At 36.6% G+C, this 27,651-nt stretch overlaps 1 protein-coding gene across 1 annotated transcript in view; it reads right to left on the reverse strand.

The window, feature by feature from the left end:
* Positions 1 to 27,651, reverse strand: part of LOC131073618 (DNA polymerase II subunit B4) — a 44,761-nt gene that overhangs the window by 16,522 nt on the left and 588 nt on the right. The window contains exon 2 of the mRNA XM_058010095.2: positions 25,811 to 25,929. Within this exon, the coding sequence (XP_057866078.2) occupies positions 25,811 to 25,929 (119 nt within the window). The remainder of the gene's footprint in view (positions 1 to 25,810; positions 25,930 to 27,651) is intronic.

The raw sequence follows: 27,651 nt of genomic DNA on the forward strand, positions 1-27,651 counted from the left end.
CACATAGAAGTCTTTGATTTGATGTCTTTCTAAGGTAATACTTAGTCGTTGGATTCTTTGTGTGCATGGAGTAATCTGTCCACCATGACCACTTTAAAATCTTCAAAATTTTCAATTTCTAATTCCATTATTGTCACTAGACTTTAGTCGATGAAGTTATGAATGTCACCAGCATCCACTAGGACAGTCACCTTTTGTCCTTTTATGACACTACGGATTCTAAGAGGCTGATATTTCCATGCTCCCGAAAGTGTGGGTAATGTACCACTTGCATTTCCTTCATCTTCTTTTTTCGTTTTCTTCCTTTGAGTTTCATTTTCTTCTTCCCTTATCTCCTCATCCGATATTGCCTCTAAATTGTGTTGGAAACAAAGCTCCATCTTTTGGAAGTATTAGTAATATCTCCATAAGGAGTGCAACCATTGGATGCCTAATACCACCTTAGTATCACCCATGTTCGCCACATAGAAGTCCTTGATTTGATGTCTTTCTAAGGTAATACTTAGTCGTTGGATTCTTTGTGTGCATGGAGTACTTTATCCACCATGACCAATTTAAAACCTTCAAAATTTTTAGTTTCTAATTTCATTCTTGTCACTAGACTTTAGTCGATGAAGTTATGAGTGGCACCACCATCCACTAGGACAGTCACCTTTTGTCCTCATAGAACACTACGGATTCTAAAAGGGTGATATATTCGTGCTCTTGAAGTGTGGCTAATGTGCCACTTGCATTTTCTTCATCTTGTTTCGTTTTCTTCCTTTAGCTTTCATATTCTTCTTCCCTTTGTTATGATAATTGAGAGTTTGATATTTACAAAGGAGACAAAACACTCCTTAAATAGAGAACACAACATGATCTTTCCATAATGGAAATGATCGTAAATAGAAACACGAAAGACAATCAAAAGTTTCTAAATACTAACTAAACGACTAAGATGACCATTATAGAACTATTACAATATTTTAATACCCTCCATTAATGGTCATCATCCTAGCTACCCGACAAAAGACGTGACAGAATCTGTAGGTCTTTGGTCACGAATGCAAAGGAGGCTGCCCCTTTCCCTTCAAAACACTTTGCGACATGAGTCTACTACTGAGAACCTCCATGGTTCTACAAAACTTCTTGTAACAACCAACCATTCCGAAATAGAAATATAAAATAAACTTTACTAAACTATGAAATTAAATACTTATTTAATTCATGTTCAGCTGAAATTGAAATGTAGTAACTAACTCAACTGAAAATAACTAACCATCTCATCAAATGGAAACATTAACGAGCTTTTCATTTGATCAATATAAAGTAAATATTGTGAGAGAGAGAGAGAGAGAGAGAGAGAGAGAGAGAGAGAGAGATTACAGAGTTTTATCTTTCTGATGCCAAACTTTAAGCAACAATATAAGGGGGAGTGCGAGTATCATCAAGGGCTTTTCCGCCCAACCACAGACCGAAGTCCCCCACGCCGCTTCCTACTGGAAGGGCCAAACCCTTCATGAGGAAAACAGATACAAGATGGAACAATGCCAACGAGCCTCTAAGCCTAGTGTTTAGAATCTACACATACTTTCCTCCTAACTTGTATAACTCCCTGGCTTAGTAGTGCATCTGACTCTTATGAATTGACGGACATGTGCAAACTGCTGCACTACCTTGACAAAGGTTTTCATAATTAGCACCTTGAGTGTCATCCATGTTCACCACCCTTACTCTACTTACAAAGAAAGGATGCATGCTTGCATCAACACATGGAATTCAACTGACCATCAAGGTTCAACCCAATAGGTAATAGATATACTAGTTCAAGAGACATCCCCATATGCTTCTAAGAAAGTAACTGGTCTGAACAATCAAGCATGGTTTAATAACAAGTTAAGTCAATAAGTAACTCTACTATGTTCTAGTTGGCTGACTACCATCCTTCCAAGCTACAAAACAGTTAAAGACATATACCCAAAGTCTGGTCTTTGCAATAAAACAACGAAACAACCTGATACAAGAAACGGACTGATCTGATCTATAACATTTTAGGTAAAACATGCAACACCACAAGATTACGAAATTCGATCCAGAAACAGAGGTTTCAGTCTCCACATTAACAACCAAATTGACCACAAAAGAAACACATTCGTTTATCCAAGACTGGGACGAGATGCAGAGTTTTCCCAACCATACTATGACTTAGTATGCTGAGTTAATCTGCATCCGGTTCTCCTTTCAAAGATTAAACAATTCATCAACAACATTAAGCTGATAGCAGAATATCATTTTCAACTTGTATCTAGGATGATATCTTTCAGATTCAAACACATTAAATATAAAAGCAAATAACATAAATATGAATAACAGAGCAAAGCATTTACTCTTGCTTGAACAAAAGACAATAGCAGAATCCGCCATAGAGTTTCCTTAGCTAAGACCACCCTCTCAGCTTCTTCCCAATCACAATATCCTCGTAGAACTAAACCACTACTTTCTTAATCTAACCAGCTAAAATATAATACAACAGCTATGATGCAAGAGTTTGACAGTATCGCAAAACAATTCGACAACAACAGTAATCTCTTTCCCCCAATATTACCACCAAACACAAACTCAGTGTTAAGAACAGAATAACATTACTATGTTTTTCCCCAATCAGAACAGCAACCCCCACGACATCATTCAATGCCAAATAAATAACAATCCACTAGCAACGTAGTGCTTGTAAGCACTGACATCTTTGATCCAACGCATAGCAGTTACAAGAAACTCGGCCACAAAGTTGGTGGCCACTACGTCCACCGTCGGTGGCCTCCAAACAAGAAGCCCAACGCAATGTAGAGATAAACATCCTTAACATAAAATGAGAATGGTATACTAGTATACATACACGTACATTGCCCAAACATACGTGTGTGGGTATTAATATACTCATTAGTTATGAAGCCCATGAAGTAGGCAAGAAAAATATAATGAAATATATATATATTCCTCACACACAAGAAGAAAAAATGAAACACGTGAACAATGTGTTATACTATCATCAAAGAGAGAGAAACATGAATAAGTAATAATCATAACAAGGAATAGACTCAGACATAGGATAACCGACAACCTGATGGTACAAGGGTGACAACTGACTTTGGGTTGACATTGGTAGGGTGATTTGGACCCACTTTACCATGGCCAAGATGTTTGTCCAATTAATCGGACTCAGGACTCATTGGCATTGCTCATTTCTAGTATCTACAATCCTCTCCTTGATGATACTCTCCCTCCCTCCGAGGGTAGTGAACTGTTAACATAGACCAGCTGCCACTACACCAAAAGTTTGAACTGTTAGTGAGAGCACCACTGGAGAGGTTAGGGTGTCAAGGAGGGTTGAGGGTCCCACGCAACAACAATGTCCTAGCATCACAAATGGAGAATATTCCTCCTAATTTCAAGGTCCAATCTTGAGTAGGCTTTAACATTTTCGTTGGAGTTATTAATTGGTGGATTGTTTTCTTCTTCCTCCCTTGTTGGTTCTTCCCAAGATAAGAATGATGGTCTTGTTAACCTAGGTGTTGATCGTAATGGTGATATGTTGTTATTCTTTGAGTGATTAGAGTTTACATCCCTCCCATTTGTTTGGTTGGGTCTAAGGGCGTTGGTTGTATTATTCATTGTTTGTAGGGTCTGAAGAAGTATTTGAGTTGTCCTCTCGTTTTGCTCCATGAAGGCTCTCAACTCATTCCCTAGTTGTTCACCCATTTTGCTGCCTTTGATAGGGTTATTACTTGTTGCAAGTTTCCTTGTTTCTCTTTCCAATGCCCTTTGAGCTCTTTGGCTTGATTGCATCAACTACTCTTCTTGATCCTCAAGTTGGCAGCATCAAGGCTTTGATATCAATCGTAATGTCCCCTTTTGGTATATACCTGATTTTGTCCAAAAATAACAATTTCAACAAATCGTTCATCTACAAATTGAATTTCTTTAATAAAATTACATAATTGTAATGCCAATTCAGAGAAAAACCTAATTTAGGTCTTATAAACAATATTAATTAACATCATAGCATTTATATCAAGCAACTTGTATGCAAATAATCTCTATTAAAATTAAGTATCCTAAAATCATTCATATCTGTTTCATATCTTATTTTCCATAGTTAACAATATTAGGAATCTGATGGAAAAGCTTGATAGGACACCAGGAGACTATCTTCCTCAACCAATCCCAAGGGCACAAAATGAGTCTTCAAGTCATTCGGTCCATCCATCTCGGGGTGGTGTGCTTGATGAGGAAAGACTGGTCTGCTGCATCTTCCTATAAAACATTTCACATTGATTCCAAACATGATTGCTGATGGAAATCAGGTAATTAATTACTTATCCTATATTTCTTGATGGATTGGCAATTTAATCGCATAAGAGAACTTAAAATCTTCCTATCAGACTTATGTTGAAATAAATAAACAAACACATAATACTTGCATATCAGATTTGCTGTTCTTAATTTCTAACTCAGGTTTAATCTAACTCAGCCTTATTTCCGTATTTCATATCTCAAATTCCTTGCTGCTCTTTACAAATGTGTAATGTCCCCTACCTTTGATTACCTGAATTTTGCCCTAAATTAGTAATTCCACAATATAGTTTATCATTTTTTTAATATATAAGAGTAACTTCATCTAGTCATTCGATTAACTTAGGAATAGACCAATGAATACATGGATTAATAGCAAATATGGAATGATAAACATGTCTTTCTACCCATAACCAATCATAGTTTAGTTTGGTAGGAAAGCCCAGCGAGGGTGCCTGTAAACTGCTCAACCCAACTCAACCCAAGAATAAGCAGCGTCCCACTATGACAATTCCATCCCTTGGGGTGGCCTACTTAGCTTGGGAGAACCAGTAAACTGCAATTCCCTAACTTACTTCCTCCATTCATTCCTTTGATTGATTACGAGATAAGACACACATATAAATAATCTAAGAAAATATAATCAAAGTAATTTATTCATTATATTCATAATAACATATATATTTATAATTTGTTTTTATTTATAAATATATAAACATAATCTTATTGATATTATTTCAGGTATATATGTATATATATTAAGCGAATATAAACCTTGCTCACATCATTATCATATATAAATCTATTATCCTTATTCCGATTTGAATATATATATATATAAATAAATAAATAAATGAATTAAATAATATTACCAATTATTTATGTATTTAGTAATATTACAGTCTGCACAACTTAATAACAATTCTGATCTGATCTGATCGATGGCTGCCAGATATTCTATATTTCCCCCTACTCAAACTGATTTTAATTCCTATAAATGCATCTTACGTGACCCTTCACTAAGAGTTACATCTCAAAAATTGCTAATCACCTGCTTTGTCTTAACAAATGTTAATTGCACCCCAATCGGTTTAGTTATATCTTTGACAAATCACAGTTAATTAAATCTATGAATTGATTTGTAACCCGATCTATGTTTATATAACCCAATCAATGTTAATGAATCGGTTTGTTCAGATTATCGGTTTTGGCAATCATTCATTACTTAATATGAATTGGACTTTGTTTATTATTGGACTTCATATACGAAACCTTCTGCAGACTTAGTAAATTTGCTATGCATTGAAGTCAACCATTGGTATTTATGTTTTCTTTTACATATATTGCTGGGTATATATTAATGGTATGAAATCGGCAATATTGTTGATAACCAAAATCACTGTCTTCATTATATGTAAATTATGTTTATAACTTACAATATAAATTATGCTTAGAATATAATATTAATTTATTATTTTTTTATTTGAATATTTCAAGAATATTATTTGTAATAAATAGTAATAAATATATATATTAATTAAAAAATAATATTTAATAAATTTCAAATAATCATTCGTTGGTAATTATTATATTAATTAATAATAGTAATTGCTTTATTTAGAATATATATAACGATCAAGGAAGGGACATGACAAAATGAATCGATCTCTTTATATATCCCTCATGGTGGAGTGGATAGTCACAACCCTATTAACATCCCATCCTTTACAAGGGATGCACCTCCTCTCAACCCAAGCGCTGCTTGGCTTAGGCAAATCGCATGCCAAATAGTTAATTTTGTTTAGTTCTAAAAACATGTTTTGGGAGATCGCTGCTTATTAACATTTAATCAACATTTTAATGAAGTGCTTTCCTTTGTATTCCCTTTGCACAAGATCAAAGGCAGTGACTTGGAGTTTATAATGCTGTGATTTGTGAGATAACTGTCCTCATGGTGGGGGCATGACCTTAGATGTTTATGTATATGTGAAATTTGATAGTATTATGTTGCGGTTTGCATCTCGAGTTTGGAAATCATACATGATTGCATATATCATTGTCACATTTTGAGTAAGTGAATGTTTGCATATGGATAGTAACATCTTTTGGTGAAAATGAATATTTGCATCTTGTGAAATTTGTGTATGGAATTTTGTATCCTACGCTCATAGGAAATGAATGCTTTGACTGTTTTGTAACAGCTCATAGGGGCATGACCTTAGATGTTTATGTATATGCAAAAATATGATGGTATTATGTTGTGGTTTGCATATCTTGAGTTTGGAAATCGTACATGATTGCATATATCATTGTCACATTTTGAGTGAGTGAACGTTTGCATATGGATAGTAACATCTTTTGGTGAAAATGAATACTTGCATCTTGTGAAATTTGTGTATGGAATTTTGTATCCTATGCTTATAGGAAATAAACACTTACTGTTTTGTAACAGCTCATAAAACATTGAACTTGTGCCTTGTTTATCGTAGGTTGCTTTGGGCTTGCATAGCCTAGCCCTTCACTTGTTTCAAGTCTTCTGCCCTTCTTTCTTGTCTTTTGAGTTGTAAATCTTATGTATTTGATTAGTTGTGTTGAAACAAAGTGTAACTAAACAACAAGATATGTTGAACTTTAAAGCATTCAAATTCATTATGATGATAGAACATAAAGATAATGGAATCAAACATGAAAGAGTGCAAACCATTACAAAAAGATTTGCGTGGCTTTTGGGGAATATCTCCAAACCCAAAAAGACCTAAACTTTATAAATCCTTAAAAAAAGAGTTACATCAATACAACTTATCCCTTTGAATTCCTGCATTCTTGCAGCACTTCATTACTCATACAACCTGCAAAACAACCTATGCATCCTCTAACTCTAAGCGCCAATTTATAGAAGAATTACAAAGTGAAACCATGAGATCCATTTACAAGCCCAAAGGAGGTATGGGACCTGTTGATGTGTTTTTTGTACACGACCAAACACAGAATAAAATACCTAAAGGTACCTTATCCTCTCTTGAATAAAGTTTCCCCGAATGCTAAAGATCTCGCAAAAGGATCAATCGGAGTAGCTCCAAGGTTCTTGTATGTAGGTTCTCTATGTGTGGATAAGCACCAGTGGTCGTTGTGTTTGCTGTTTTATCAAGGGGCCTTACGTACTTTCTAAGAAAGCTAGTTCTTGCAATCACTTTTCAATGAGGAAACAGGATTTTCCTAATATTAACTAATGTTTCAAAAAAAAGGCAAAAGATCGAGGGTTCAAGAAGGCTATGCTAAACTAGGCCTAAGAATGACTATTTGGTGAGTGATCTTGGTGAAACTCTACCAATTTCAGTATTGCCATAAAACAACAACTCTACTAGAATCGTTGCGATCTTCTAAGGGAATTCAAGGATTTTTGAATCATTAATGAACATAGATACTATCAATTAGATACATATCAATATTCAAATAATGATTGAACTCTAAACAATTTCAATATCTCCAGTTGACCACACAGGGCACGCTTACAATCAGTAAGCGGCTAGTGGTTTGGACTATGAGTCTTACCAAAAGATAAAACACAACATTTATCACTCAATCTAATTCTAAAATCTAAGAACTTATCTCCACTAAGAGCGATTCAAGAAGATAAACAACCATGTAAAAAGCCACAAAGATTGCAATAAAACACCATAACTTCAATATTTCATTGATCTCATAACAAAATATAACAACAATCATTCAACTTTCTCTCTTCACTACTTCTATCTCTGCTACTAACAATCTTATTATTCTTCTCTTTTTTCTCGAACTCCTTAAAATGAATCGAGTGAGGGCTTATATAGCACTCTTCAAATACAATGAACAGCTTGGATCTAAAGAAGATCAAAGGCAAAGATTTTGACACCTAAACCCTAATTAGGGTTTGTTACAAAAATGACCCTATTTAGATAGGTATTATCATTCCATAGCCAATAGAAATTGGCACAAATAACGAGGAAACATAGCCCAATAGGAATTGAATTGCCACATCATTTCATAACAACTTTTCATCTAAAATTTTGTTCCCTTTTCTATGTTCTTTTTTGGCATATTCAATGAATCTGGACGTAATCCCTTCAATCTCTGCAATGGGAATCTCATGCAAGTTCTTCATCCGCTCTTCCAAGTGAAGGACCTAATCAAAGGCTGCAAGAAGGATCGTCTCCCACCCGTGCTCTAGTTCTTTTGTTCTCTCAATCAAGAACATAGTAGCATAAATCTGATCTCGCTGCTATTCTATGATCATGTTCTCTTTGCAAAAAATAACCTTGATCCTATCTTCCAATTCTTGGAAATCCACATCTGTTTCGATCTCTATCCTTTTGTCAAGGATTGTACATAATACATCAAACACCTTATCCTGAATAGGATGGATGGTATTTTCCACTCAATTGCATCTACTATTGATGTCCTGGAATAGAACTTCCTTCATTTGGAGCAAAGTTGACCATTGTAGAAGATTATGGGTTCCTCCAACAATTATCTTTTCTTGTGCTAAAACCTGTCTTGATGTCCTTCTTACTACTTGTAATACAGGGATGACAATATCTCTAGTGTGAGTGAAGGCATCTACAGTCACTACTAGATTATGAATGATCTCAAGGACTTGGATAGCTCTGTGGACTGTCTTCATCATTCTTGCTATAAATTCCAAGGCCACCCTGTAGGATTCATCAATCCATGTACTCATGAGTTGGGCTAAGTTCTTCATCTTTTTTGCCTCATTTATTGACTCAGAAGGGAGTGCTTGCAAGGGTGAGACTGTTGGATCTTGTCGTCTTAACGGCTGATTAAGGTGGCTAAAATAATTCCTCCAAGCGTTAACCTCTTTTTCCAACCTCTTATTCTTTTCCATTTCTTCCTTTAGTTTATCATTAACTGCTTTCACTGAATCGGTTGCTTCTTCCATAGCTTGTTCGGAGGTAAGTGGACCAAGATCAAATGTCTCTAAGTCATATTCTTCTGCCACAATCTCATCCTCATACTTGTCCACTGCTGGTGTAGCTACCTGTATCTTCCTGGATCCTGCATCATCTCTAATTACCTTTGACATCTTTGTAGCCTTCTTCCTTTCGATCTCTTCTTGAGAGTTTCCTAGGAGACTTTCCAAATCAAATACTTGCTCTTCCTCTTCAACCACGACTACCCTCGTAAGTCTTTTTTTTAGCCAATCTAGAATGGAAGATTTTCTCTCTCTTACTTGTATTTCCTCAAGCAAAGGCCCCTCGGCTCTGAAAGGAGATGTTGCTTCATCATCATTCTTTTCTTGTTGTTGCTCATTAGCACCAACTTGGAGAGGAAGAGACTGACTTGCTGAGTGCTGAGGTGTTCGTCCTTTGCCTTGTTTATCATTCTGAACTGTGGATTCCATAGACTCATCAACTTCATATACTCTCTTTGATCCTCTCCTTGACTTATCTCCTTTTCATGTCTAGAAGAAGTACTCGATGGACGATTAGGATTCACCTTTTGTTTCTTCTTGGATGGTTCTTTCTTCTCAGGACCTTCCTTTCTCTTTGACCCCTTGGAATGAGAAGTATTCTCACTCACGCTTGCTTCTCATTCTTTTGTTCTTGCTTCTAGGCTGAATGTCATGGCTATATTCTGCTCCTTCAATTTTTGATGCTGGATGTCCACCCATCTGCGAGTGCAATTCAAAACTGGGTCCATCAATGCTCTCAAGTCTGCAACTTCTTGCTCATTCCAATCTATCTTCACTTCTTTGTTTTCCTTCTCATAGGATGATTGGAGATATCTACCACTGTCTTGTGCTTGATCGGCTACTCTATAAACTTTACATTTCCTGATAAGATCCAAGGGTAATCTAGAATGCATCTTTCTTTTCACCTCCACATCATCTTGAACATTCATCCAGAAGTCCTCTACTTGAAACACATGTCTGTACTTCTTCCCAACTGTCTCTTCCATATGACTATGGGAATCAAAATTCTCTCTCGAGGCAAAGGATGTGAATGAATATAGAGATAATTCCTTTTCTGCATCTTCAGCTGCTTGAGAATTAAGACACACTTCAATTGAATTTCCCAGTGAAATAGGTACGAGGATACCATTCCCATGCTTATGTCTTGATGCCTTAGCACAAGCTGCCAACTGTCTAGTCACTTCAAGTAATATTATTCTGTCCGTAGGGTACCTTGGCAGCATATAAGGAGGTGAAGGACATCCATGGACCCTGATGTAGGTGAATTTAGGAAATTGAATGAACCATGCACCATGTTTCTTTACAAACTCCTATGCTTCTAGAGATAGTCGTTGGTGAATCCCTCCTTGCAACGTCCTAGTGATATACATTGTGAAGGTGTCCTTGACTAGCTTGTAGTAATTCTTAGGCGAATGATGCAATTGAGCATAAGAATCACATACTCTTATCTCTCTTGTCCCTCTCCCAACAACTCATCTATGTGGTAGTCCTGCATACTCAAAACTTCTAACTAAAGAATATATAACATATGAACTCATGTGGAATGACTTAGTAGGGACTAGCCTCCTCCACTGCACATCTAGGTTGTTGCTAATAATTCTGGCCCAATTGAACATTCCTTTTCCTTGAACGATCACCTGTATAAAGAAGAACATCCACTTGTCGGAAAAGAAGGCTTGAGAGGCACCTATAACTCGATTGAGCATGGTTATCAAGTCTCTGAATTCCTCTTGGAAATCAATTTTGTGGGGTGTATTAGGTATCTTATTCAAGCGAGGCCTACTCTTGAGTAACCAATTCTTATTGATGAAGTTCAGACAGGTATCAAGGTAGTCTTCGTAGACAGACTTAGCTCCTTCTAAGCTCTTGTAGATCATATCTCTCGACTCCGGAAGATGAAAAGATTCACTTATAGCTTCTTCTGAAAGATAGGCGAGGACAGTCCCATCCTTGGCTACGATTGTCCTTGAATGTGAATCATAGTGTCTGGCACATTCGATCATTAGCTCATGGCATCTGACTGCGGGAGGGAAGCCTGCGGCCTTGATGATGCCACTCTCAATTATCTTCTTGGCTATGGGTGATGGCTTGCCGATGTAGGGTGCTTCTCGAAACTTCTTCACATTGAAGTTCCCTAAGTTGGTGTCGCCAATACTGCTCCATTTGGACACGATCCTTGTCTCCAAATCGTCATTCTTTTGATCTTCTTTAATGAGAGCTTGTCGGGTAGCGGATCCACTTGCCTTGGGGGTCGCCATTTGCTGCCTACAAAAAGAGGTTTAAGTCAGGTTTAGGCATAGTACCTTGGATAGGTGACTTGAGATCTCTTAAAGAAACAATTAAAATTTGAAAATGAAATGCTAAAACCCTTAAAATTATGAATTTTCAAATTTGACATCACCTACAAATCAAACTAGATTATTAAAGACCTAACCTATAAAAGATTGACATAGAAATTTGAATCAGATCTTCAATATACCTTCCAAAATTAGATTGTACATACCTTGTCCTTGATTTCTAATTATCAACCTGAAAAGATGGATAAAAAATGGAGATTGCTGCTGGATTCGCCTTCCTTTCAAGTGATATTCAAAGGGTTTCAAAAGTTTCAGGTTTGCACCTTAGGTTCGCTTTTGCAAATTCAGGCCTTGATCAGCCTTTCTGGATCAAAAAATTCGCCTACACCTGCTGCAATCTGCTCTTCCACTTCTGCTCCTCAAATTCGCTTAGGAAGAAAATATGAATGAATGATTGATGCTTGTCAAACTTACTTACCTTTATATGGCGATTTCATCCTTTTTCCCAAGAGGCTGACCTCTTAAATAAACAAATATAATTTAAAAAAATCATCTCCAAGGTGACCGACCTAGCAATAAGGCTTATTAAAAAAAAATATAATTGGGCGGCAAAGAGTGAATTTTTTTTGGATTTTAAGGCTCAAAGATCAATTTAGCTCATTAGACAAGTGCTTAATCAAGGCGGATTTGCATTATTTATCCAAATGAGGTTTGATTAGCAATTTAGGAGAGAAAAAAAAATGTCTTGAATGTGACTTTGCTTGTGAATCTCTTGAAGAGGCATAGGCAAGTCTAGGAGATATTGAAGCTTATTTAATGTTTGCCACTTTTCTCCATGTTTTTCATTATGTCACCATCTTGATCCTTAACTTCTAATGTTCTTGCCATTATGAACTTGCAATTTGCCTTCAAACAAGGTGAAAAATGTGGATTTCAAAGGACTTCGCCTTGGACCCTTTGGAAGGGTCAGGAGCAATTTTTGTGATTAGGTCCAAATTGCATCATTTTGTTTTTACTCCAAATTGCTTCCCAAGGCAAGCATATACTAGACTTCTTTCCACCAAGGCCTAGGGATCCCTACCTTAACCTCCATCATGAGCAAATTAGGTGATCTTGAGAATTTCGCTCCCTTTGGAAGGGTCAGGAGTGAAATTCATTCTTTAGCTAAAAATCCTTACTTTTTAAACTCATAACCCATTCAAATACAAATTTGGAAGAAAAAGGATATTTTGAGAATTTTGCTCTGGACCCTTTGGAAGGGTCAGGAGCGAAATTCAAGTTTTAGACTTGATCCTTCATTTCCTTCACTTCAATTCATCTTGCAAGGCAAAAATACATCACTCCACAAAATTCATTCTTTAGCTAAAAATCCTTACTATTTAAACTCATAACCCATTCAAATACAAATTTGGAAGAAAAAGGATATTTTGAGAATTTCGCTCTGGACCCTTTGGAAGGGTCAGGAGCAAAATTCAAGTTTTAGACTTGATCCTTCATTTCCTTCACTTCAATTCATCTTGCAAGGCAAAAATACATCACTCCACAAAATTCATTCTTTAGCTAAAAATCCTTACTATTTAAACTCATAACCCATTCAAATACAAATTTGGAAGAAAAAGGATATTTTGAGAATTTCGCTCTGGACCCTTTGGAAGGGTCAGGAGCGAAATTCAAGTTTTAGACTTGATCCTTCATTTCCTTCACTTCAATTCATCTTGCAAGGCAAAAATACATCACTCCACCTTCAACCACGCCATAGGAATCAATGTTTTGGCTTCACACAAGGAGAAAATAGGTGGTTTGAGGAATTTTGCTCTAGACCCTTTGGAAGGGTCAGGAGCAAAATTCATTCTTTGCTTGTTTTCTCTTACTTAGCTCCATTCTTCTCACTTTGTTCTACCTTGACTTTCACCTTTGGATCCCTCTCTCATGAAGACAACACTTGTTTGACCCCAAAAAAGGCCTGAAAGGGGAAATTCGCTCAAAACCATGGCCAGGGACAGGACCTATTTAGGATTTTGCTCTGGACCCTCTGGAAGGGTCAGGAGCGAAATTCAAGTTTTAGCTCAAAATCTTCATTTTTGGTGGCCACAATCCATTCAAGGGCATGCCTAGGGGTATCTTCAAACTTATTTCACCTTGATCAAGGTTTGTCTCGACACAAAAGTTGAAAGAAAGAATAGGTTTTAGGAATTTCGCTCTGGACCCTTTGGAAGGGTCAGGAGCGAAATCCATGATCCTAAGCTCATTTCTTCATTTTTTAACTTCAATCCACCTCAAAAGGCAAGGACACATCAATCCACTCCTATCCACGCCATAAAAACCAAGGATTTGACTTTCTCCAAGGGGAAAATAGGTGCTCTCAATAATTTCGCTTTGGACCCTTTGGAAGGGTCAGGAACGAAATTCTAGTTTTGGCTCAATTCCTTCACATTTGGTGATCAAAAGCAACTCAAAGCCATGTTTAAGGACATCATCAATCTTAATTCACCCTGATCCATACTTGGCTTGACACAAAATTGAGAGAGAAAGGTAGATTTTGGGAATTTCGCTCTGGACCCTTTGGAAGGGTCAGGAGCGAAATTCAAGTTTTAGGCTAAAATCCTTCACTTCTTCACATTCCATCATTTCAAAAGGCAAAGACATGTCAAACCACTTCCAAATATGTCCAAGGAGCTAAAGTATTGGCCTAAACAAGGGAGAAAATGAGGTTTATGAAGAATTTCGCTCTGGACCCTTTGGAAGGGTCAGGAGCAAAATTCACAATCTTGGACAAAATCCTCACTTTTCAATGCTTTCAGTCACTTCTTAAGGCAAGAACATGTTAAAACCTTCCCAACATGCCTTGGAAACTAAGATCTTGGTCTAATCCAAGAAGAAATGGGTGTCTTCTAAGAATTTCGCTCTAGACCCTTTGGAAGGGTCAGGAGCGAAATTCATAAATTAGGTTGATTTCACACTCCATGGCCTCAATTTACCTTCAAACTTGATCAAATTCACCTCTCCTTATCACCATCAAGTCTATTTGCCACTTACTTAGCTCGAAACAAGGTCTTTCCAATGTCCTAGGCAAAATAGAGGGTCAAATGAGGCTTCCGCTCTGGACCCTTTGGAAGGGTCAGGAGCAAAATTCTCATTCTAGGTTGATTTTCACCATTTCATCGCCTCAAACCTCCTTTCAAAGGCAAATATGCATCAAAGTCCTTCAAACCATGCCTTAGGAGTTACAAATTTGGTCATGTTAAAGAGCAAAATAGAGGAAAAGTGGAATTCGCTTTGGACCCTTTGGAAGGGTCAAGAGCGAAATTCTCATTTTGAGCTAATTTCCCATTCCCCTTCTCCTCTCCTTGGCTTGGATATAACTCGTTAGGCCTCCTTTGATCGTTATCAAGCTCAACTTGGAATTCATTTGGAGACTTTGTGAAGAAAATAGGGTTTTATATGAATTTCACTCTGGACCCTTTGGAAGGGTCAGGAGCGAAATTCACCCTTAGGCTCTAATCCTGACTTCATTTTTCACATTTCTTCATCCAAACAAGTGAATTGCCTTTAATAGTACCTGGGACATGGATTAGTTCTTAGTTTTGGTCAATGTATAGTGTCTTATGGAGAATTTCGCTCTAGACCCTTTGGAAGGGTCAGGAGCGAAATTCACATTCTAGGCATAATTCCCCTTGAAATTGACTTGACTTTGCCCTAGACTCACCCCTTGATGCATATCCTTCCATATCCTTGCCAATTCGTTCAACCACTCTTTGACTTAGGTGAAATCTTGGGTCCTTGGTGAAATTTCACTCTGGACCCTTTGGAAGGGTTAGAAGCAAAATTCATAATTAGCTCAAGTTTTTTACCTTTTCCATCCATCATGCCTTAAATTCACCTCCTTGAATCTTCTCTTTGTCATCCAGGTCTATATTTGCTTACTGGCTCCATTCAATCGACTACGACTCGACAAAAGACAAGACTCTGACCAAAAAACCAACAACCCTAACCTATCCCGACTCAAAACTTTTAACTTCTTTGCACAATCTATACATTTTCCATCTCCTGAAAGGTAAGATCCTTCTAAAATTACATCAGGGTTCAAGGCAGACAACACATGACTTCCCCAAGGTAGGTCAAATTTGGCTTTGAAAGAAACCCTAGGTGAGCTCTGCGAAGGAAACCCTAACCTACCCAGCCCAGGCGACCACTAACTCACTCAAAACATCCAGCAAGCAGAGAAAAACCTAGCTAAGAGAAAGCAAAACCAAAAAAAAGAAGAGGCGGTCCCCATCCTGATGGGGCACTGTGTGAAATGGTCACAACAGGACCCAAATGCTTGGACTCAATTTCTAAGGCCCCCTCTGGTATATGATGCCCAAAGCTCTTGTTAGCAGATTCCTTATATGTCATATATCATAAAGTGGAATATTTGACCACCAAACTTGGGTGCTCAAATTTGTCTTCATTCTCCTATGCATTAGATGCTTTATGGCAAGTATCCAACTCTATCATGGAGCTAGTGAAGATTCCAATGTAACCTCCACCTCACATGCTCTTACACATAATAAGAATCTATCATAAGTAACCCCCACGAAGAGCAATCAAGATGCTCTTTCACACCTTCCAAGATGCCAACACCTAGCAAAACATGCTGACTCATTGTAGAACACCTACCTCCTCATGTGAGGACACAATTCACTAGAGAAATAATAAAATAATAACTTTCCCCAAGTATGCTTTGACTATTTCGTAGAAACTTGTGAAATATTAAAGTTGTGCCTTGTTTAATATAGGTTGCTTTAGGCTTGCATAGCCTAACCCTTCTTTCTTGTCTTTTGAGTTTTAAATCTTGTGCATTTGATCAGTTGTGTTGAAATAGAGTGTAACTAAACAACAAGATATGTTGAACTTTAAAGCATTTATATTCATTAACAAGAAGATATGTTGAACTTTAAAGCATTTATATTCATTAACAATGATAGAACGCAAAGATAATGAAATCAACCATGAGAGAGAATGAAAAACATAACAAAGATATTTACATGGAGAAACCTTTTTAGGAAATAATTCCAAACCCTAAGAGATCCAAGCTTGTATTATCCTTCAAAAAAAGAGTTACATCAATACAACTTATCCCTCTAAATTCATAAATCCTTGCAACACTTCATTACTCATCCAACCTACAAGACAACCTATGCATCCACTAATTTCAAACACTATTACAAAGCGAAACCATGGATGACTTCAGTAAACCATTTAGAAGCCCAAAGGAGATATGGTGCCTAAATGCTTTGATTCAATTTCGAACACCCCCTTTGGTCTAAGATGTCCCTAGCTATTATTAGCATATTCCTCACATGATATCATATGTTGACAAATAGAATAATTGACCACCCAAACTTGGGCACTCCAATTTATCTTCATTACCCTATGTATTAGATGCTTCATGACAAGTGTTTGACTTTGTCATAAGGTTGAAGAAGATTCTAATATAACCTCCCACTTACATGCTCTTGCACATCATAAGAATCCACCAAAGCTAAACCCCATGAAGACTAGTCAAGATGCTCTTACACAACATCCAAGATGCCAACACATGACAAAACATGCCAACTTAATGTGGGATGCGCACTTCCTCATGTAAGGGAGATGAAATGAGTACCACTTCCAAATGGGACACCATCTTTCCCAAGTCAAGACAAGAGCACTACACACAAAATAGTAAATATAAAAGAAAAATTCAATATGAACACTAGGAATGCAAGGTTGCGACATTTTTCGCTAACAAGTTACAAACCCTTTTGTGGTGTTCTTATGTCTTTGAGTGTGTCTAGTCAATCTCTAATGGGAATTAGGTGAGTTGTTGCATCTCCCTTGTGACTAATTGCTCATGGCATATTCAAGGGAGGTTAGGAATCTTAGGATGTCATGCATCCATTCCTTAGGCTTTTGTTGTGTGCTTAGACGTGAGAAGCATGAAATTTAGTATAGGCTTTAGTTCCTATCATTGTCTTCTATTTATGTTGATGGTCAGAACAATCACTATATCATCAGTTGTGAGGAGGTTCTATTTCCTCTATTTCTCATCATGTGGTGTTGTTCCACAATGCTTGTGTAAGTCTCGATAGTGTTTTTTGTGTTAGTATACATTGACCTTGTGTTGCCATGCACTTCATTGTGTTGTGTGATTTGCTCACAATGCTGGTCAATTTTGAAAACATTGTGTATGTGAGCGTGAGGTTGTGACATGTCGTTATTGCAATTGAAATGAAAAAAAAAATGTTTTGTGTCTTGTTTGCTAATGTCCTAATTTAAAAGTTGTGTCATTACAAGCAAGCTCCAAAGAAGGTAGACTTCCTATCTAACCTAAAAACTAAACTAAACACTTGTAGGGAAAGATAGGGTTTAGGAAGAGGAAAGTGTTGTAGAGAAAGAAAATAAAAATAGTGGGCAATGATAGGGCACCAAGAAAAATGATCAATCGGATATCAATTATGCAGGCCACCAATTCTCATTCATGGACAGGCTAATGTTTGTGATGGGGCTGACTCAACTTACTTTATACAAACCTATTATGTAGAAACACAATAATTCACTCCCATTTAGGAGGCATAAGCAAACAAACATAAATAGATTCAAAAAATTAGATCAAGGAGCACTCTTTAAGACAAAATATGAACAAGGCCCAAAACAAAACTTCCATCCATCTAGAGCCAAAAGATGTTAAAGATGAGGAAAACCCTCTACATGTAGAGGGCCCAAAAAGATGAAGCAATCTCAACCATTGATCCAATAGGATAATAGAAGGGACCATAAAAACTTGCATGCTATACCTAAAATAAATTCTCTTTTTAGGTAGCTTACCTCACACAACTCTTAAAAAGGGGAGGACGTTTTACATTATATATTTTGAAGGAAGCTATAACAAACAACAATTTCATAACATTCCATAGCTCCAAGGGATTTTCATAATCAAACTCTCTCCATTGATTTTGCACCTATCTTTTTTAGGAGATATTCGTCCCCTAGGTGATCTTAATCCAACTACAAGAGCAATGCAAACACCTATTCATGGCACAATTGAAAATGAGTTTTCCTTAAGGAACTCAATTTAGACGATCATCAATTTTGTAGATGTTTATGTAATGCAGTATACCCTATCACCACATATGGATGGTATTAGTAGCAGTTCAGTTAATGATATGGTCTTTAATTGGAATCCTCAATGGAATTGCTTGTTATACTTAATTTGTTGACTTTGCCTACTTTTGGCAAAGGGGTCAATGTTGTTTACAATGTTATAACTACCTTACACAATTATCCGTTATTCATGACATTTACATTTCTTGCCTCTCCCTCAAAACTGCAACACTTCTCATTTATGGTCTAACTCCTTATCTAATGTCTCTCCAACTTCAAAATCCATCTCCTCCACACCATCTAATTATACCTTTTGATCGTACCTTTGGCACAACATACTCTTTTGTTGTCTTCTAACTTCTCCCTAGGTGCAAGACGTCAAGGCTTCTCAATAGATCCACCTTACCAACTTCGTTAGTCCAATCCCAAGTCACAAAATTTGTATGTGTCCAACTTTAGCAAGGGAAAATGATGTCAACAAGATGGAGGGATCTTATCAAACAACCCAATCTTGCAGCCTTAACATATCATCCAACCCACATTAATATGTATGTATGTGTATTGCAACAAAATCTGAAACGTATCTTTATTACAGTTTTGATATGTACATTCATAAAAAATAAAAAAATCTCAAAAAAATTTTAAAATTATATTTATGGAGGATTTCAACAAGAAAAAAAAAATTCAATTGTTTTTGAAGGGTTTCTAGGCACCTCTTGCATTCAAGTCTTCAAATCCTCATGCCTGGGCAACTTCTTGGTTTCACTCTATTGAAATCTGACTTTTCCCTTCATACCACAACTATAATGGCTACCTTGAACATCTACAACACACTAACAACTTAATTCTTCTCTTCTTCTATTCCTCTCCCCTCAGCAAGTTGATTTCCTACAATCTTCCTCATGCAATTCTTTGGAACGACCTGCAAATCCTTTCCTCAACCTTGCTGTTGTTGATTAATGCTTCTTAACACCATTAAAGGTTGTATTTTATAATGGATTTCAAACATGTGAGACACCAAAAAGTGGCATCGAAATCTGCCCTTTCATTTCCATAAATTGACCTCTGAAATTCATTCAAAAATAGTGATATAAAACATAGCTATTGATTCCAAGCGTGGTGCCAAGGTTGCTGCACCATATCCCATGCCTTGCTTCTGTAGATTCCTTTAATAAATGAATAAAATCATAAGCCAAGTCATGCTTATTCACCCCAAATTGTAAACTGAAAAGTCATTAATTATTTTACCAAAAATTACTAACTTTTTCCTCCATAAATTGAAAGAATAAGACAATAATGGAATGCCAAAGATCACTTGCCTTATGCACATTTCTCTATGCGTCCAACTTGAGTAAATTAATTAATTTTACTTTACAAGTTTCCTCTACCATGCCAATAGATCCCTTCAACACCTAAAACCTTGAAATTGTGCAATGTAAACACATTGAACAGCCTAGCTGCCTTTTATTTTTTAAATGGAAGCTAGGCCTTGATAAAATAAATGTTTAATCCTTACAACACTTCACAAGATGCTCCTGAAGCTCAAAACTACACCAAAAATGCAAAAATTGAACATAAAAAGGGAAAAAAAAATTGGGGATGAACGATTGCTTGTGAGCCCAAATGCCCCTGTATTAGGAAATCTTGGAACAAATTGATAAATGATAAAGTTTGAGAACAAAATTAAGACTAAATTGAAATAACATAAATCTTTGTTTTATATTTTTTAGTATGATATTAAATGTTTAAATGTTTTTATAAGCATTTAACATAATATTAAATATCAAAATAAATATTTATGAAAATTTAAAACCAGAAGTTAAAACCTAAAACATAAATTGTAATAAATTTTATAATTTTTTAAAAACCAGAAATTGTAATAATTATAATGTTACAAAAGTCTACTGTACAAGTTTATAACCTATCTGTGGCAGATATATACTGCCAGCCTTTTCCTCCAACTCAACCCCACAGAGAATATATGTTCAACAAATCTGAGGAGCTGTTCTCTGAAAAATGAACAGACAACCTAGCACTCACAGCAGCCGGATCATGAAAATAAGCTATTCAGCTCTTAATCTCCTCCACTTCGTCTCCATTCATCTGCAACAACGGATTCTATGCTATTCGATTTTGATTTGCTTTTTCTGTGCCAATTTATTGCATGTTGCAGGTTTACAGTTGATCTGATTTGGGCAATCATTCAACACGTACTGGACCATGACATAGCAAATTCTAACAATTTTTTAGGGTTGTTGAATTAAAACAAGTATCCACCTATGCCTCGCCATGTAGAGAGGAGAGGTCCTACTAGCATTAGCAGATCTTATGCATTTATATGGAGAATTATATTTATTATAGATGAATTTAAATGATTTTGGGCGATTGTAATAATATTTGTTAAATTTTGAACTTTTTGGTTGAAATGTGGTGAACCCTATCACATAGGACCCACCAATGGTTTGTAAATCTTGAATGTTAGAAGAGCAGACAAAATAGTAAACAATATTTTTCTACCCTCATGGATAGTGTCACTACCACCAGCTCCACTTGTTGTTGACCATTCTTGCAAGAGCATTTTTAGACTCTATGGTGTACCTCATGGGCTTCTTATGGGTTGACGATCTGGTTGATGCTTCAAATATACTTCATTACAATAAGAAGGAATGACCTTAGAACAGTAGGGGCAGAAAGGGCAGAAAGGGGGGTGTCGCATTGAACACCTCCATTATCGCAGGAGGATGATCAAACTGCACTAAGGCAGAGCTGCCCCGGGGTTTGCTGGGATATAGCTGAAATGCACTCAACCAACAACTACAATATAGATAGGGCATTGGGATGACACCCCCATAGAATTGTAGGTCAAGAGCCTCTTTCTCAAATTTAGCAAGGCCCTAGTCGAGTTACCTCCATTTGAGTCAAGGAGCCTGCTAGCCCTTAAAATAGTAGGGGGGAGGGCTTCTCTCGATATTTGCATCATTCGCCACAGGCTAATTAATTAGAGGCAGCTCAATTGTAGGGAGCTAGAATAAGCGGCAATATAACCCCCCACCCTACTGCCCCACACACGTCCTCCAATGACATAGAATAGTAGCGGCCCACCCCAATCTATAGCTTATTCTAGCTTGATTCTAGCAACTATAATTGCTTAATCTAGACCCCTACTATTTGTGAAGGGCTAGCAAGCACATTAATGAATGACTTGCCCTAGGGGTGGGTGGAAGGAAGCTATGGAGCGCATTAATGAACGACTCGCCTTGCTTACATCAGATCCAAGTTTGATTGTTCTCTTATACCTATTAGCAAACTCTCCTGAAATTTGGGTGAACTTATTCCTAGTTTTTGTAGTTTATTTTTAATTCACTGGACACTTTAGGAGTTCAATCTTTTTCTTTACCGTTTTAATCCAGTAGTCTTTTTTTATCCACCTCAAACCATTTTCTTTAAATGGCCAATTAAGAAATACTTTTGCATTTCTCTCACCAACTAAAATTGTTCACTGTTTTTGGCCTATGAAATCCAAAAGAAAGGAAATGGGCCCAATTCAAATTATATGGGTAGAACTATAATATTCTAAGAAATGGGTTCAATTAAACTGCTGGAAATTTAAGTGATGCCTTAATCTAGCCATTGAAGAAAAAATGGGAAAAACCCATGGTTCTGAAACCAAAAATCAGCATGCTTTATTGAATGAATAACAGGCCCTTTATAGGCAATTACAAGGCGGTTGTCCAAATTAAGACTACCTATTCACAAAAGTTAAACTGACTCGAAAACAAACTCTAAAAATACAAACTCCCAGTTCTAACACAAAGTCTCTAAAAATATAACAACCAACTAAAGAACTCTCTAAAAATATGACTAAATGACCATTAATAAACACAACTAAAAATAACAATTAAATATTCTAATACACTCCCTTGATGGCCATTCTATCAACTACCCAACCGATGACAAAATCTGCTTATCAAAAAGCATAGAAGGCTGATTCTTTCTTCTCTTCAGAACGCTTTGCAACATGAGTTTGCTCTTGCTCCTAAGACCCTCCCTGGTTGGACTTCTGATCAGCCAACCTCTTTCTGCAAAACCTCTGGATATGTCCAGATCCACCACAATAGTGACAAGTGATTTTCTTCTTGAACCCCTCCTCAGGTTTGCGCTATCCTTTCTACTTAGTGGACTCGCCTTTGCCTTTGTCCTTGACAGTAAACGCTATTCCGCACTGGCCATGTCAACGCTACTACCAAACTATTGTCTCCACCTGGCTTGCTGCAATAGCTTATTGCACAACTCATCAAACTTCAAGTCAACAATAGTGGAGGTAATGTTGAGCGTCTCAATAAAGTGTCCATAAGATCTGGTCAAGCTCTTCAGTCTAATCACAACCATATCCTCTTCCTCCATCTTGCGACCAATAGCCTCCAACTGGTAACAAATATCCTTGATTTGCGTAAGATATTCCTGTAGTGACCTCTTCTCATCCATCATAATTTAAAACATGTTCTTCAGAAAGAACACTCGGCTCTTGTCGAATGTCTCATGAAGATTCTTCAAGTGATCCCAACTCTCATTAGCTTTCTTGCCTAATGGCACTTCTGGAAGCATCTCATCGATGACTAATAACTTCAACAACATAACCGTTCCTCAATTACGCTCACCAAACTTGGTTTGGTCATCACCTACCGTTGCAGGACGACATTCTTTACCCCAAAACAATCTGGTCAAGGCACTAGTACTCAAAAATTGAGAGCATCCACTGCTTCCAAGTATTGTAGTTCTTGTTGTTGAAGCATTGACTACCTTCCAACATGATGTTGGTCAACGACGCCATCCCTTCCATTTTCTTATGCACGAAAAATGAGGCAAACTCAAGCTTCAAAAGAGTGATTTTTCTATCAAAAACTAGGCAAAAACCTTCAACAGCAGTTGGCAAAAAACTTCGAAAAATCTGATTTTTCAGTCAAATCCAATCAAACCGGTTTGGCAAGAATCCCAAGACAAAACTTTTTTTTTGTGGAAAAATGATAAACCCCTAGCACAGATTTTGAGGCACAAATCCCAAGGCAAGCGGCTGAAACCCTAGTTACAGGAGAAAAATGGCACAAAATCCTCTGGAAACTTAGAAAGGGGACCAAGAGGATTTTTTAAAAACCCTAGATGCAGCTCTGCACAAACCCAAAAAATTTTGAAACCCTAGGCGCTGTTGGAACAAAAACGAGGTTGCAAAAATGGTACCCTAGGTTGCAGAAAAATTACAGACACAAAGGCAAAAAAATAGTTCGTAAAAAAAAAGTCATTGCCAAATCCATTGTAGGTAGCAGAAGGTTGCACGCAAAAAAATGCAGGCCAAAAAAAACGGTTGTGCAGCTTAATATTTTTGCGCCTAGAACAGAAGACATAGATGCGGAAAATCACAAAAAAACACTGAAAAAATCACAGTCAAAGAGAAACCAAACTCCGTCATGAGCAAAAAATTGTGAAACACCGCCGTCGAGTAGAAAAATCGCGTGAAATTTGTGTGCAAAGAGAGAACACGGGCAGAAAAAAACGCCTCCGAAAATCTTAGTCTCATCGCAAGAAAAAAACCGTTGTCGGAAAAAAAACATTACTGCGAAAAAAACGTGAGCAAAAGGAAGGACACGCGTTTTAAAGCTGCGATTTTGCCTACAAAAATAAAAAACAGAAAGGCCGCACAAAAAAAATACAACCCAATTCTGCCACCCAAAAAAAACCACCCAGAAACCCTCAACACCTACCACAAATTTTCAAAAAAACGAAAAAACAAAAGCCAGAAAAAATAAGACCTGCAATTTCTCTCAAAATCAGATTTTTTTCATTAAAAAAAATCTTTTAAAAAATTTCTGGAAATTATATCCAGGTAGAAGGGCATGAAAAAACCTTTAATGGCTCGTTACCCACTCCAATACCATGAAACCAAAAAATCAGCGTGCTTTATTGAATGAATAACAGCCTTTTATAGGCAATTACAAGGCGGTTGTCCAAATTGGGACTAACCGTTCACAGAAGTTAAACTGACTCTAAAACAAACTCTAAAAATAGAAATTTTCAGTTCTAAAACAAAATCTCTAAAAATATAACTAAATAACCATTAATAAACACACAGCTAAAAATAACAATTAAAATTCTAATAGGTTCACCATGGCCAGACCTTGGAGCCATGCTGATTTTATCTAGCCAGCTGGGTTTTTCAGTCAATCTAGTCATACTTACAAAAAATCATTAAACTGCATTTTGATTTTATCAATAAAACCCAGATAAAATGCAGTTTATTGAATAAACCACAGATAATTCCAAAAAAACAGATGCTCATCCTTCTAATTTTGGTTTATTCATTTCAGTTCATTAGTTGCCCAACAAATTAAAGCACATCTCCAGCATTGAGGGTTTAAAGCTTTTCCTACTTTCTTTTACGTTTTTTAACTAATTTTTTAGACTGCCATGCGAGAATGAGGTAAGGTATTTGGTCATCTTGAATGAGCCCTCTGATGATTATGACAATAGTCGTTGGGAGGAGAACAAGAATACAAGGGCATCGGCTTACATCCAATAGTCTAGACGCCTCAAAGGCTAGTTAAGTTTTCAAGTTACCGTACTCTAAGACTTAAGTTGTAATGGGTGCTTGATTTGAATAGAATATTAATGAAGAATTCGAGAGTAAATGACAAGATCGAACAAATTCTTTGTTTATGTCTTATGTTTGTTTCTCTTTCTAAATACCATATTTGACATGAAAAAACAATGGCAGTATTTTGTCAGTTTTTTTTTAAATATTTTAACATTTTTTTAATTTAGCAAGTTTTCCATTTTAACCCAAATAATTGAATTCCATTTACTCTTTCAGTTTGCTGTGTAAACGGAATGTTAATATGACTATAGCAGTCTTCAAATATATGTTTCACATTCCCCAGCTTTACTTTGGCACATATTTGCCTACGGTCATATGACATTCACAGTTCTTCACTAATAGACACAAAAATGTTTAATTTGTCTGCCATAGAAGTAGAACCTTACAAACCAAACAGCATAAAGAGCCTTAAAAACCAAACAGATGTTTAATGAAAAGTACCGTTCAGTGAAGTTCCAAGAGGTTCCAAAAGCTCTGGAAATTCCATTTCCTCAAGGGCCTTAAGGACATCTTCTGCATTTATTCCTTGTCTCTTCGACTCTTTGCAAATATCATTTGCTCTGTTCAAAACAACGAAAGCAAAATTATAAATTTTTGTGTCCTCGTCAAATATATAAACCAAATTATGAATTCTCTCCAGAAATTAAGGCAAATAAAAAAAACAGATTCAGCAATGTTTCCCTTGTTGGTTAGAACAAAAATCCATGCAGGATTGTGCATTTACAGATTTCCATAAACATGATCTGCCTTCACAACAAATTACAATGATTCCAAGCAAATAAAGAAATCCTAAAAAAGGACCCTTGTCCTAGAATCTTGTGCACTAAAACTGCTATCCTGACAAACACAAGATCATTGATGGGTTAACAATAAAGTCTTAACATTTTTTTATATTAAATATAGAGTATCAAACCAGCATTACATTATAAGGAGTAAAAGCCCCAATAAAGTTCACTGAGAATCACCAAACCAGTATCACTGTCAAAGATAGTCTAACTTATCCAGCTGCATACATATGCTCTAATGTTCAAATGATGCTGTTAAATTCATATAGTCCGTAATCCTATGATTAATAATGCTGTTACATTCAGCTTTATTAATCTCAAATGTGCTGATAGGAGGAACACTGGTATTGGGACCAACTTGCATGTCCCACTTATCCTTCATCATATATTGTCTTCTACTGTCTTCTTTCTTCTGGTTGGTGACCTTACTTTCTGCCATGTACTGATTGAGAAGCTCCTGTCATATTTTCTAAAAATTGGTCCTGAAATAAAGTCAACTTTTCCAAAAATTGGTCCTGAAAGATTAAGTAGTTAAAACCAGGGGGAGCCAACCAAATTATTCAAGGTTATAATAGTTAAAAAGTTCCAGTACCAACCACTAAGTAGTTTGTTAATGCCCCATTACTAGAATATATTTTCATTATTTTATGGAGTATCCTGACAAACACAAGATCATTGATGGGTTAACAATAAAGTCAAGTTTTCTAAAAATTGGTCCTGAAATACAAGAAGATAAAACCGGGGGAGCCAACCAAATAATTCAAGGTTGTAACAGTAAAAAAGTTCCAGTAGCAACCACTAAGTAGTTTGTTAACGCCCCATTACTAGAATGTATTTTCATTATTTTATGGAGCCTGAACATGTTTCAATCTAGCAAAGTGAAGTTAAGTAACTTTTAAGCTCAGCAATGTACAAGTGTATATGAGACCATAAACCTCTCTTTTCATCGACAACTTGTAGGCGAGGCACCAAAACTGTGCTACCAGGGCATTACAAAGGTAAACTTGGCATTTTAGGCTCTGGACTAGCTAGCACACCTACTCTCGTGAGGTGTATGAGGCTCCACTGTTTGGAAAGAGTGATCTTTTCAACTCTAACTTATACATATTGTTCAAACTTTACACCCCTTAGCCATAGGCAGGGAGAAAAAAATTTTGAGGGTCCTTGCACAATTGAGAAATTAGTTGGGCTTCCGTTCCAGCCCTCGCAACCAGACCTTTGAAAAATTTAGGATGTCAGTATAGCATTGTTATCTTACATCAGTATAAATAAATATTTACCAAAGTGAACTAGTTGTACCAACGAGGCAGAACATCAGTGGTTAAAGTAGGGTTTCCAAAGCAGAAACCCGGGTTCAAGTCCCCAAAATACATCTGAAATATCAAAATCAGCTAAAATACTACATCCAACTCACCAGGCATCTCCTAGCACAAAGTTGGAGGGCAGATAAATATTCTTCTTTTTTTTTAAAAACGCCTTGGAAAGGGATTTTACATA

Source organism: Cryptomeria japonica, chromosome 11 (assembly GCF_030272615.1).
Source record: "Cryptomeria japonica chromosome 11, Sugi_1.0, whole genome shotgun sequence".
Lineage (NCBI taxonomy): Eukaryota > Viridiplantae > Streptophyta > Pinopsida > Cupressales > Cupressaceae > Cryptomeria > Cryptomeria japonica.